This window comes from Anser cygnoides, chromosome 5 (assembly GCF_040182565.1).
Source record: "Anser cygnoides isolate HZ-2024a breed goose chromosome 5, Taihu_goose_T2T_genome, whole genome shotgun sequence".
In the NCBI taxonomy this organism is placed as follows: domain Eukaryota; kingdom Metazoa; phylum Chordata; class Aves; order Anseriformes; family Anatidae; genus Anser; species Anser cygnoides.
Window position 1 is genome coordinate 37,290,129 of NC_089877.1, and position 13,486 is coordinate 37,303,614.

At 45.9% G+C, this 13,486-nt stretch overlaps 1 protein-coding gene across 6 annotated transcripts in view; it reads left to right on the plus strand.

The window, feature by feature from the left end:
* Positions 1-13,486, plus strand: part of PTPRJ (protein tyrosine phosphatase receptor type J) — a 123,763-nt gene that overhangs the window by 48,710 nt on the left and 61,567 nt on the right. Inside the window, exons 1-2 of one of the 6 annotated variants that reach the window (XM_066998910.1) lie at positions 1,887-2,041; positions 2,418-2,726. The exons of 4 other annotated variants lie outside the window; for them this stretch is intronic. Coding sequence is in view for 1 of the 2 variants with exons in the window: in XM_066998904.1 (XP_066855005.1) it covers positions 1,967-2,041 (75 nt within the window). In the remaining variant the exon portion in view is untranslated. Of the gene's footprint in view, positions 1-1,873; positions 2,042-2,417; positions 2,727-13,486 lie in introns of those variants that run through there. One more of the 6 variants, XM_066998904.1, reaches the window with a different exon arrangement.

A 13,486-nucleotide genomic window follows, 5' to 3' on the forward strand; every position in this document is an offset into this window, starting at 1 on the left:
GATAGGTCACTTCAGTGTAGCTGGTGTTATGGCACTGATGGCATACTTATAGCACACAAGAAATATCTCTGGAAAGGAGCTAGTCCTTTGAGGTCTGGTAACAGTCACTGGGTGTTGTACCCTGAAACAGTAATGATCCTCCTATGCCTTCTGTGCCAGTTTAACCTCACTATATAGGCAACTGCTGATGACAATGCCACTAATGATACCTACAATCAAAGATCTGCATTAAGGCAGTTCTGTCCTACAGACCTAGAAATACTGTTTTGCTACATGTAAATTTCACAGGATTCATACAGTTTCTTACTACTGTGGATGTTCCAGAGTTGTGACTACCTCCCAGAACCTCACAGGCCTCTTGTTTCAGGTAATTGACATACGAGCAGTTGTGAAGATTCAGCCACAAGTATTATGTGAAAGTAATTATCATAGATTCTGCATAGCCTGTACGTGGAAAGCCCCTTCAGCTATGATGGATCCAGACAGACATGCTTTTGTGAAAGAGTTTTAACTTCCTGTAGTGACAATACAGCTGGCTGGTTGCTTTCTGGAGCAATGGAGTAAAATACCTGAAGATATACAATACTTGCTACTTCTAAGATGGGTTCTATGGCCTACTGAGGAAAGAAAAATGAGTGAATTTGAGAGTCTGGGAATAACGTGAGTTTGGGAATGGCAACACCAGCTTCAAGATTCTTGTAAATTTGAACAGGTCAGAATCCCATTTCTTGCTCTCTCGATGCCACTGCTGCTTGAATCAGTGGAGATATTCCCACTGAATTTTAAGGCTGGCTGGATTAGCTGTTAGACTGTTGTACTGGAAAGGGCACAACTGAAAACACCACGATGTTCTTGCTGTGAGCTGGAACTGAGGATGGCCAAGTACAACTGCTCAAGTGCAGTTGTGCAGCATAACCCTGATGTGCCGCGGTGAAGGTGGTTGGTTGTGTTTAGATGCAAGTGAAACCCTGCCCAGGCAGGAGCTGCGTTTTGGCATCTTAGAGCCACCAGGGCTCTCTGCAGGCACAGGGAGCTGCAACAAGGAGCTTGAGTCAGAGGTGTGATTTCCAAATTGTAGGGTTTGATCTGCAGAAGTTACCCCAGCATTAACTTCACTGCAACCAGTGAAACTCCTGGCAGTCATGTGGCTTACCAGGAAGAGCCTTCAACTGGAAAATAATTCTCAGGTGCCTTGCACAGAATGGAAAGTATAGAAAAGATTATTTTATTAAGGGGTTTTGTACAGTGCTTATTTTCTTACTTGAATGTGCCCTAATGATTAAGTAGTTTCATGAAGTAATTATCGATTTCCTCCAAGCCTTACTGATAGGAAGGGATGAGCAGCCTCGTTATCTAGCTCTAATTCTCAGCCCCTCAAACCCTTAGCCATGCACATGCCCTTATTCTTGGGAGTCTCCCCATGAACTCCCGGGGAAATACCTGCTTCCATAACGCTGTGCGTGTGTTTTGAGGGGAAGACGGGCCAACTGCAAACCTGTGAGCTCCCAACCTTTGGGAAAACCAAGCCTGCCCGTGCTCCCGTAATTAAAGACGCGGTGTGTAAGCTCACCTCGCTCGGCCCTTTCACTTCTCCCGGCTGAGGGGACGCCTTAAGGGGCAGCAGGGGAGGTTATAGGGCCAGGGCGTTCAGCGGAGCAGACGAGGAGAGGGACGGGGCCGCCGGGGGGGGGGGCGAGGGGTGGCAGGGAGCGGGTGGGGGGGAGGCGGGGAAGCGCCAGCCGCAGCCTCCCCGCGCCGCAGCACGGCCATGTAAGGGGCGGGGGGAGCCGTGCCGTGCCGTGCCGAGCCCCGCTCAGGGCTCCCCTCGGGCTCCTCCCGTGCGCAGCGCTAGGGGGAGCGGCGGCCGGGAGGGCGGCGCCGGGGCGGGCGGCGCGGGGCCATGGCTCCGGGGGAGGCGGCGTCGGGCTGAGCGGCCGGCTGCGCGCCGGGAGCGCTCTCCGCCACCATGAGGCGGCTGCCGCGGCTCCTGCCTTGCCTCCTCCTCCTCCTCCTGCTGCTGCTGCTCCTGCTGCCTGCCGAGGTGAGGCGAGACGCGGGGCGGGGGTCGCCCGCCGGGGCGCAGCCCGTCCGCCGCACCTGCCCCGTGGGGAGGCCCAGGGCAGGTGTGCGGCTGGGGCCTCCCGGCCGGCCTTTGTCCCCCCAGCAGGGCTCGGTCCCCTGCCGGGGTCCTGGGGGCTGCCCCCTTCTGGGGGGCTCAGCTCTGGGGGGTGGCTGCCGGCTGGCACCGGAGGCGGGAGCCCGCGGGACAGCTGGGCGTGAGGGTGCCCCGGGTGCTTGCCTCGGTTAAAGCTACCTGAGGGATGGTTCCAGTCCCCCCTGCTGTGTATGGTAGCTTGCCCTCGTTGTGTCACTGCTGGTTAATTAGTAATGCGTTATTTGCACTTCTCCCACGCCAGCGATGCGCGTCGCCTGCTGGGTCCCAGGCTTCAGGAGCGATGTGGTTACTGGGCAGTAAAACCCTGCTGTGGCGTGGACAGAACGGACCTGGTGGTGTACGGCCGTGGGTCAACTGGAGGCCACTGTTGGCACAGTTGCGTTTCAAGCTTACCTCCCTCTACACCCGAGCATGATGCAGGATGTTCTTCCAAGAACACCTTTGGGTGATGTAAATTGTAATCCCTTGCCAGGTGATCCACCCATCGCTGGCTGGCATAGACTTTCACCCCATTCTTCTCTTGGCTGATGATTCTCTAACATTTCCATAGGTATGCTACATGACTGCTGAGAACTGTCATGTCTGGGGGCTTGCTGAACTTTTGCTTCCAGAAATACTTGCTTGGCTGCTCTACTTCAACCGTTTCTCCTACAGAAGCGTGAGCATGTGTTGGTATGGACCAAGGTGCTCAGTAACCTGTGCTGATGGTTCCCCTGGCTTGTGTTTCAGGCCCACCCTGAGGGTCACAGAGCAGAATTACACCACCTATTGTTTAACTGTTTTTTCCTTATCTTACATTGGTACCAGTTTGTGATTACAGCCAACGGTTATTGTAAATCTCTGCCTCATCCTCTTTGTATGTTTTATGTATTCAGTTTTGGGTACATGTGTTTCTGTAATTCCATCTCCTTTTGCTGTTGTACCAAGGCTGGGAGTCATGGTTTGACAATGCTGAAGACTGCAATTTTTGACAGTCTCGGTTGTGACATGACCCTTACCAGTGAGGTATGCCAGGACTCTGGGTTCACCAGGACCTTGTGCCAGGACTCTGGGTTCACCAGCTCTCTTGACTGGTGCTGGTCAGTACCTTGTGGAGTTTTGAACGTTGGGAGGGCCTGCTTGATCTCCTGAGAGAGGTGGGGGAATGGGAACTGAGTCCCTGTGAAAATCATTCGCTTGTTTGAAATAGCTAAGTTTCAGTACGGCTGCTTGTGGTGGTTAGGGGGGGTAACGTGTGAAAAATGTGTGTTGGATTTGTGTAACCCATTAATGCCAATAATAAGGATGTGAAATAAAGCCTTACTTGGAGGGAATGATTGCTCTGTGCATAATTAGTCTTGCTGCCTGTTCCAAGTACCATTGACGTGGTTTTGTTCTCTAAAAATAAGGATGGCATCTAGTAGGGAACAGTTTGGCTCTGTGTGGTGAATTCTTGGCACAGGTTAAGGCAGATGTCAGTGCTGGCCACTGTTGTTCGTGGTGTGGCATGTGTGCGGGTACAGGGATGTGGCCTGGGGCTGCCTGGTGAGTTATCCAGCTGAAGGATGAAGGAGGCAGCAGCTGGTGGGACCATCGGGCACGTGCCATGAGCTGGGCTTCGTGTGGTGCTGGTAAGAAACTATGGCCCCTTGTCTGCAGTCTCCCTGCCAGCCTGCAAGAGGGAGGACAGCGAGTTGGGTGGAAGCAGCTTGGCAGGATCCGGTCTCCACGTTGCCTCTGAGACAACGGCTGTGGGGTCGGACAAGGCACGGCGCTCCTAACACAGGCAGCATTGTCGGCCCCAACACACGCGAGGGCCGGGAAGCATCCCGAGCTGTGGAACGGCTGTGTCACGGCAGCTCCTTGGTGGTGTGACAGGCATATGATCTTTCTATGGTGCCTTTTACTCAAGGATAAGCATCTTCCCTATTTTTTTTTCTTAACAAATTACAAAATAGCGGGCAAGGTTGGCTTTCTTTTGTTTTAAAAACGGGACAAAGGGACCTTGTTTTGTGTTTTTATGGGAGCTGGTGGTTTGAGAAGGATCCTGTTAGTGATACAACAGCATAACATCCACTACTCAAAAGTAATAGACTTGTAAGCTCCTGTGTTTGTGTGGTTGTTTTGGTGCTTAGAATTACAAATGCCTTTTATGTGGACCTAATAGCCTGTTCTTACAGCTTATTCCCTGCACAGAACTCCTACTGATGCTGCCTGAGTCGATTATGTAGGATTATGACTTAATTGCTGATGTGAATTTTGAGCTGAGGAGTTTAAACGAAGCACCATCATGTTTAAAATATGGGCTTGCTGCGTGTGTATGTTGCATGTCGGTTAATTTCTGCTACATACTGGTCATTGTTAATCATCCTTGTTGATTCTTGCATGGTACCCTAAATTTTAGTTAATAAAATTATTCTATTTGTCACATGAAAGAAAAAAGATGTTCAAAGTAAGTACTGTTTACAAAAAGATTTAGTAAATATTTTGGTGTAAATCTATGCACGGCTCCTTAAGAGCTTTAAAATATAATAAAGCTTGAGAAATGTGAGGCTACCTAGCTGCTACTGTAAAGCCACCTCTGGATGAAGCCTTTAGCAACCACCATTAGATAGATACCCCAGTTTGGCATCACTGGTCCAGAGACCTGAGCATGCCTGGAGTTACGCCATGGAGAGCCGGAAGGGAAGCTGTGGCTGTGGGCTGTGTTTCCTTGTGTCAGAGGAGCTTGGAGATATACTTCTCATCTGTCAGGATGCATTATTTTCTGTGGTGACTGATGGTTGATGCTGTAACGCAAATGCCTTCATTCTTTTACTAAACCACAATTTAGTCTTATTTCAAGAGCTTCTGTATGTTCAAAATGAGAACAGACGCTGCGAACACCTTCTGCAGCGCTCGATAAATGCTTTGTTTTCAAGGCGCCACAGATGTGCACAGCGACTGCGTATTGCAGCACACTCAGTTGGTTTCCAGTACTTGGATTTTAGTCCACAGCCAGCAACACACAACAAAATATCTTCTTCTGCGTATTTGAGATCAGAATTCAGGCCCACAGTGGAAATGTTGTCTGTGCAAACAGCCACGCTATTATTAGTACTTCCTCAATTATGTGAGCTACATGCAAGTCTTTGTTGAGGATTTTCATGGCATGTCATTTTTTTTTGGTTGGAGTTGCGAAGTATGAGAGAGAGAAATTGTTACTGTTTTAAAATTATTTATTATGTGGAGCCGATTTTTACTAATCCATATAATTTTAATTTGTGCAGTTCCGTCTTCCTACTACAATTACAGGATATCATGGAGTGAGCATTTCAGCAGTGTCAGAGAGTGGTTGGGAACTGGAAATTTGGTGTTCGTAGGTATGAAACTATCTCAAGTCATCTGTTTGCTTGGGTTTTTTTCTTGCTTAAAAGAAGATTTCTGATATGAGCAAAGCTATTGAGCCAGTAAGTCTCTGCACAGTTGGATGCTAACCTGATGTGACTGCTTTTTGTTAGACTTCAAAATTTGAATGTAGATAATACCTTGAGCATCATCAAAGGTCAATGGGAGCGCAGGAGGAGCTAGTTGAATTTTCTTTAGCAGAGAGGGCCTACTGCTATATAGGAAGGGGAGAGTGACAGAGAACCTGCCTTAAATGGAGCCATCCGTAGGAAATCACCTTTCAGCAGGAGATGACTGTGCAGAGGAGGACGTTAATTGTGGGGGGAGGTTGCCAACTAAGTGTAGGTGAGCATGTGCTAGCGTGTGAGACGTTAGAAAGCAACTGCTGGGGGGAAAGAGTGATCAGGCATGTGCAGGAAAAGAAGAACAAAACAGATGCACTGCTCTGGAAAGCAGCACCAAGGCTTTTCTATAAGCGCTTTCCAGCTGTTCCCTAATGTATCTGCACATAAACAGGCCCCCTGGGGCTATTAATCCAAAATTCCAGGAAAAAATCCAAGATTAAGTGGGAAAGGTATTTCTGTAATCCAGCAAGGAATGGACACATACATGCGGTCCAACCAGAGATGGATCAATGAACTCGTGGCTTGTAGTTATCTTCTGAGCTGTTGATGGGCATTTGGTGGAAAGGGCAGGGCAAGACAAGAGAACAGCCGTATCTTGCCATAGCGTCTGCCTGATGTCGGTGGTGTTTGGAACCTCACTGAATGTGTGTAGGGTTGTTTTCCCGTCGCCACCAGGACATTGGAAGAACCCCTTGTTCCCTTCTAATGAAACCCATAGTGTGACTGTCACTCTTTTCCCGCTCCAATTTATCTGAGACAGCCTGGGCCACATAAGAAAGCCTCTGTCTCCACCTTTAGAAATGCAGTGGAAGAAAAGGAAACTATGCTTTCACCAGCATCTCAGAATAGAGGAAATTGTGTCTATGGCTACAGCCAGAAGAAGGAATGGAAGAAGAATTGGAATCTGCTGGGGTACCAGACCTGTGGGGCTGTAACGGATCTTGGATTTGTGTCCTGCAGGTATTTGCAGGGAAGAGGGCTGACGCTTATGTCTGAAGGAGCCCTGCTGTGGGGAGGAGAAGGGCTGTTGGAAGGATGACCTCTAAGCTCCTGGTCAGTGTCAAGAAGTCTCCTTCTGCCCAGTGCTGTGCACTCCTCTTGTCTTCCCTTTTGTATTCTTCTTCCACCTCCCACTTGGTTGGTGCACTTTTGACTTTTCTAATTGTGTTGTACAGTTTTAGCCAGACTAAATGAGTAAAAGAAGTATCTAGTATGTCATTGGCGAATTCCTAATGCGTGCAGCGTTTTTGTTGTTGTCTCTTTTAAAATGCTGGGGCTTTTTGTTTTCTTTATTGGAAAGACTTCATGGTTTTTTGGTTGATTGGTTTGGTTTTGTGGTGTGCAGGAGAATGCCATCTACATACCGTAGTACTGTTTTCTGTTTACTGTGCACCATATGGGCCAGGGCTGGAATATAAGGAGTAATTTGTGTGAGCTCCCCCCACCCCTACTGAAGGTAAGAGACTTCTGCTTCTGAGCCCATAAAATCGTCAAGGCAAGGCTTGAGCACTGGGTCTGGAGCTTTGCTGTAAATTACAGCCTGTCTACTGTAGCCTGGCGAGCAGATGCAGTCTCGTAGTGTTTCTTGTTGAAGGCTGTTGTGTTTTCAAATCAGATTGTCTATGAACTCTCTCCCTGGAAGTAAGGGACAAGCACGGGTGCCCAGGATCAGGTTGGGAGCACTCTGCTCGGCTTGTGAGTCAGGGGCATGCTGCGAAGGCGACGAGGCAGCGGGCAGTGGCCAGAGGAGGGTGCAGCTTGGATTTGGGGCAGACCAGCCTACGTACACAGCGAAGCATGGGACTGTCTGCGGTGTTACAGTCTGCATGCTTCCTGCTGCCTCCCTCTGACCCTTGTTTGCCTGCTGTGTCAATTGCACAGTCCCTGCAGATAAATGGAGGTTGCTTTTTTTTCACTGCCTGCTTTCCCTGCAATTTCCTTATGATCCCAGAGCATTCACTTGAAATTTTGAACTTGCCCAAGATACTGCGCTCCAGAGGAACGAAGGGGAAAACCATGGGAGCTCGTTCAGTTAGTGTCACCTGGACCATGACTAACAGCAATCGATAGCAGCTCAAGGACAGATGATTTGGTGCTTACTGTCTGATTGGAACTCAGAGGGATCACATCCTTGTCTTCCTCTAAACTTGCTCTGCTGCCTGTCCGTGCGTGAGGTGGCCTATGTGTTTTGAAGTGGAAATGGCAGGGAAGATGCCGGTAGTCTCCAACACCAACAACAGCCAAAATGTGAAGAGGAGCGCTGCCTGGCAAGGGCAGCGCTCCTGTGTGCTGGCCCCTCTCTCTGAGACCAAGAGGGAGCTTTGGCTGAGAGAGAAAGGGGCTCCCACCATGAGCCTCGGGGTGCAGGTGGGAGGAACGCACGTTGGTTTCACCATAGCAGAAAGTAGCTGTGTGGAACTGTCAAGAGAGGTTGACTCAGCCTTACCAGTGGTTTTGTCACAGAATTAGGTGTGCCGTGGTTTCGCTGTACTTTTTAACATTAAAACGTGATGTTGTTATGAAAACCAGGCTGAAGGGGAAAAACGGTGCTTGTGGAAGCCATCAAATTTACAGATGCAAAATTGTGTTGTGTTGGTAAGGAAGTTTAGCAACAACCTGGGTTTTCCTTCTTTTGTGGTTATGCTCGGTTGTTTTCTCTCATGCTGCGGGAGCTTTATGTACTTATAAATACCTCAAAATGAGGGGGAAATAGAATGAACAGTGGTAAATTGGCAGGGTCCTTTTAGGACATTAAATTTTATTTTGTTGTATTACTTTTCTCCAGTGAAGGCAAACATGGGAGATCTAATTTTTCTTGGTGCTGCGCATATAATCGCTCATTTACAACCAAATTTGAATTTGGGGAATTTTTGACAGGGCATGGCTTTTCTGCCATGTGAATTAAATTTTCTAGGTCTTAGTGTTCTTTCAGTCTACTTGCAGGATCAGCCACTTCTGATAGTAGACTTGGAGCTCAATACCAATAAGAAAAATAAATAATTTTTTTGCTGTAGTCATGATTCCAGTGCCTTTTTTTGTGTGTGTGAAGTAGGCTGTGCATTATTAACTGATGTCTTTGATGGCTTCACCTTTTATAGATTAATATTTCTTGTAAAGGAGAAATACAAGAGGTGTAGGCAGTTTCCTTCTCATGTTTTTTGTAAAAGTGTGTCTTCAACAAAACTGAGGGGAAAAAAATGAAAAGAAATAGCTCTTTCTTTGGGGAAGTTCAATGTCTTTGGTTCAGTTTGCATAATTCTTTGTGAGGGGAATTCACCTCCATGGTATAGTTCCGCGCAGCTGGGTACCAGGGGAAATAACCAACCTGTCGTTGAGGTCAGGATCTGGCCTTTTTAGCTGGTGTACTGCGGGCACCACAGATGCAGGCCTGGTGTTTAAGCACAATTTCCAATAGATGTATCTGACAGCTGGCGAAAGGAGACCAAGATACTCTCACATGAGGTAGATAACATTAGCATCTGCAGAATCAAAATACTTTCCTTTTCTTTTTTCAGTATCTCTGCAGTGTGAAGTTCTATTTCTGGAAGTATTTCTGAGATAGAAGGAGAAAAGGGGGAAGATTTTTGTGTGAGTTTGTTTTGCAATTTTTCTGATGTGGCTAACAGACTAGCTAGTTATTGTTTCTAAAGAACCTTGTACTAGTTTTGAAACTACTCTTACAACCAACTGAAAAAGCACATTTTATTAAATTGAGCGTGTTTACTGGAATGATCAATCATAATACATATAAATTAAATGTATTGTCACATGCACATCAAAATAAACTGTTTTTGAGTGCATGCAAAACATTTGTAGACACTGGTATTATGAATGTGTTAACTCAAGTTCAATTTTAAATCATAATTATGGAGAATGACAAGGCTGTACAATCTGGAATTAGATCTGTTGGCCCTTTGTCCTTTAATCTCTGTAACAATGCAGGTAATTATGTATTTAATAAATCTTGACAATACGCTCCTTTGTGTCTATTAAAGAAAAAAAACCAACTTTCCTTTGTCTATAACTTTTATCAAGGACTTGCATTTGGTGATGTTAATGTTTTTAGGAGATGCTTAGAACTAGAGAAGCTAGGCAGCTAACAGCATATAAAAAATTCAATGCCTTGAATCCATTTGGAAAAAGGCTTCTTTTCCAGCTTAACAATTACAGATGAGATACTGTTATAAAGTGTTTAGCTATTTCTTGTGAGATAAGACTTAAATGGCCAATGTCCTCCAGCACCATGTCAGAGCATTTTTATCTTGTTTCTTTCTCCAGCTGGAATGGTTTTTCATTATTGCTGGAAGGTAGTCGATCTAAAATACAAATGCCTTAACACAGGGTATTTATACGTGGATTTGAGACTATGTAATGGAAGTGTAATTGCTCCTGTGCTTTTATTGTGAGCATGTGCCCGATTCCTTTGTGACACTGTAATTTCTGATTTCTGCTACGCGCTCAGAGAAAAAGATCCACATTAAAGAAGCTAATAATTTGACTCTATATTCATGAAACTGAAAGCCTAAAATGCTTGAAAAAAGCAGGTATCCTTAGCTAACTTTGTAATCACATAACGTGCTTAAAAAAATCCGTTCAACCAGGCTATATATGCTTTTGATGATTAAAGTATATAATGAGTTTATTGTACTCTATGTTAAGCAAACTTTCTTTTTCTTTCTTGCCTGCAATATTTTGCAAAGTACTGGCACTGCTAGTGAGAGTATGTGTTGAGCTGTAGCCAGCAGCAAATATTTGCAGGTGGATGCAATATCTGGAACCGCCTTGAGTAGTACTCATTTCCCAGTACTACAAGACAGACCTACGGTATGTGGTTTAACTGGTATTTAACTATTGTCTTCTGACTCAGTCTTCGTACTTTTAAATTCATTTGTTGATTTCCTGGTTCAGTCAGGGAAGCGTATGCTGCAGGAGAAGTGAACAGAAGGCCAGAGCTGGTAATTATTGACTACGGAGTATGCTTTCCCTCTTCTTCACCCCAGCAGTCTCTTGGTAACGACTCCTAGGTCTCTATGGTTAGGATTTCATCACAGAGTTGCAAATAAAGTAGTTCTCTTTTAAATTTCTAAAAGTTTAAGCAGCCAAAAAAAAAAAAAAAAGAAATCTTTTGTTTCACTTGCCCTGTTTTGTTTTTGACTTGCAGGAAGGTACTGCTGTTTGGCAATGGCAATTCTTTGTGATTCACAAAGCAGTCCCTGCTCCATCCTGGCAAAGCTGTCGCGCTGGCTGTGCTGTTAGGCAGGAGGTCATGCCCGATGTCCTTCACTGTGCCCTACAGGTTTTGCTTGTACACAAATTCTGTGCAGTGCCTTTCTGCTTTGGCCTGTGAGCAGTGTGCACTGTGCTTGTTCCAGTGCCTACCTTTAAGGCCCTTTACATCACCTGAAACAGTTGCTACTATTTATTTATTTTCCAGCTCCTCGTAAAGATAATAAGAATAGTCAGTTGCGATGTCCAGCTCTGCCAAAGACCAGTTGCTGCAGATGATGGGGTGACCCCCTGTACTCCTGTGTGTGCAAAGCTGGCTGCAGGAAAGAAATCTGAGGTTGTCCTGAAAAAAAAATAGATGTCAAAAAGAAACTAGGTACCTCGTGCTGAGGTTTATTTGGAGTTTTGTTGCGTGCAGTATTTGTCACTGCTGTCCTAAGATGGTTGAAATGAACTTTGAAGCAATGGTAGCCTAAGATTTGCAGTATTAACCTGGTTAGCTGAATGTTTTGTCTACTGCAGAAAAATTTGGAAAAGATAAGAGATAATCAAACTTCACTTTCCCTGAGTAATTACCATTGAGTAATGGTCTCTTAATATTTGCTCTACCAAAGTAAGGACTTGCTGCTCTGTCATCTAGGGATGCTGTAGGACTTCTGAAATCCTACTGGAGGTCTGAGGTTTAAGTTAATGACTGAGATCTTTTAGGACTTTGTGCTGTCAAGGTTTGTCTGAGGGCAGGGGAGCTGCTCGCCTGAGCTGGAGGGTGGACAGGATGTTTCCAGAACTATGTAAATCCGTTTTCATGCTTGTCTTTGCAGGCTACAAGGAAGCAAGACATGATGTGATGTCTTTCCTTCTGTCAGCTGAACAAACTGTCAGCATCTGAAAAGGTTCTGATTTCCAGCTGTGCTCTGGCAGCTTACTTGATTGAGTTTCACAAACTCCCATGTACATGGGTAAAGCTATCCGAGCTCCTGGGGCAAGTCTCTGAGCCATAGCTTCTGAAACCAAGCCAAGGTTTCACATGACCACTGGTCAAAATAATCTTCTCCTCCAGTTTCTTCCCCTCGCATCTTCTCTGCACATTCCTCCTCTGTCTTGCACTGGTTATGTTTTGTGATCTGGAGGTTGTAAATACCATAGGACATTGTGTATTTGTACAAAGCTAATATTAAAGGATCTCGATGGGGTTAGGACTTCTGGCAATGGTTTCTTTAAAAAAAAATAAGTAAATCTTTCTCAGTTGCCAGGTGCATGCAGGAAGTGAACATAGTGCCCCACCGCATCTGTCTCTACCAGGATTCACTTCTGCCCATGAACTGTCAAAAATGAGAGCTGGAGGAAAAAAGCTTCCCTCGCACAACTTCCTGTGTTTTATGAATACAGTATTCCCTTTTGGTCATGAATGGGTTATAAATTGGACAAAAGCTGGGTTGTGGGGTCTCGTCCCTTTCTTCTCCGAGTGAATTGGTTAATTCTTGTGGGTTTGTAGATAGGAGAGGCATTCCTTACATCAGGCACAGATGGGGAAGGGTTTCTTGTGCTGTGAGATAGACATTCACCCCTAGACAGAGGGCAGCCTGTGGTAAACCACTTGTGTGGTGTGACTGAGGCAGCACAAAACCTTGGCAGCCACTTAGTGGGGCAGCAGATTTCATCTGGGATGCTTAGCATGTCATGGAACAAATCTGAGCTGTGAAACAGCTCCTTGGAGTGAGTGGGGATAGCGAGGGGGGATCGGGGTGCTAGGGAGCAAACTGTACCTCTGAACCTGTTGAGATATCAGGGGCAAAGATAATACCCCTTGTATTGAAATGGTGGGAAAACCAATATGCTAGTAAAATGTCTTTGAAATGGCTACCAGCAGGCTGCTCAAACTCCAAATTGTGCTTGTTGTACATAACAAATGACCTGGTTGTTGCCTTTGGTTACACTGCAAATCCTTCTTTTTGCCAGGGAAGAAATCCTACAGTTTGTTTCTGGATGTCCTGTAGCACAGTAACAGGTCTTGTGGGCAGTCTGTGGTCTCTAGACATTGGGTGCTGGTTGTAGGACTCTAATTTGAGATGTTTCTACCCCAAGTTTAACACATCAAAGGGAGCAAAACGAGAACCATGCGTGGGCACAGTTGGGGAGGACACAGAAAAGAAAGCATACGAGAGGCTAATTGACTTCGGGGTATAAGCACTCTTTCATCATGTCCATCTCTAAGAAACCAAAAGCAGGAACAGAAGTTTCTAAAGAAAAGGAAGTAGGTTATTGGGGGAGGATGATGAGTAAACACAGCATACAGGAGGAGCAAGACTTCAGCAGCCTACATAAGCTAACAGTGTGTATCAACTGTTGTTGAAGCAGTGCCCAAGTATGTGCTGTTTCATTACAGAGAGCTGAACCGTATTCGTCTCGGAAATAAAACTGGTCAGTCCCCCCTTCTTTTTAATTAGATCCTGTTGGGATGAGACATCCCTTCCTGAAATGAGAGAGGTAGAAATCAGCCCCCTCACTCCCAGTCCTTTGCGCTGTTGACAGCTGTGATAATATGACACTATCGCTTGTAATTTGGATACTGCTTATACTGGTAGAAGGCATT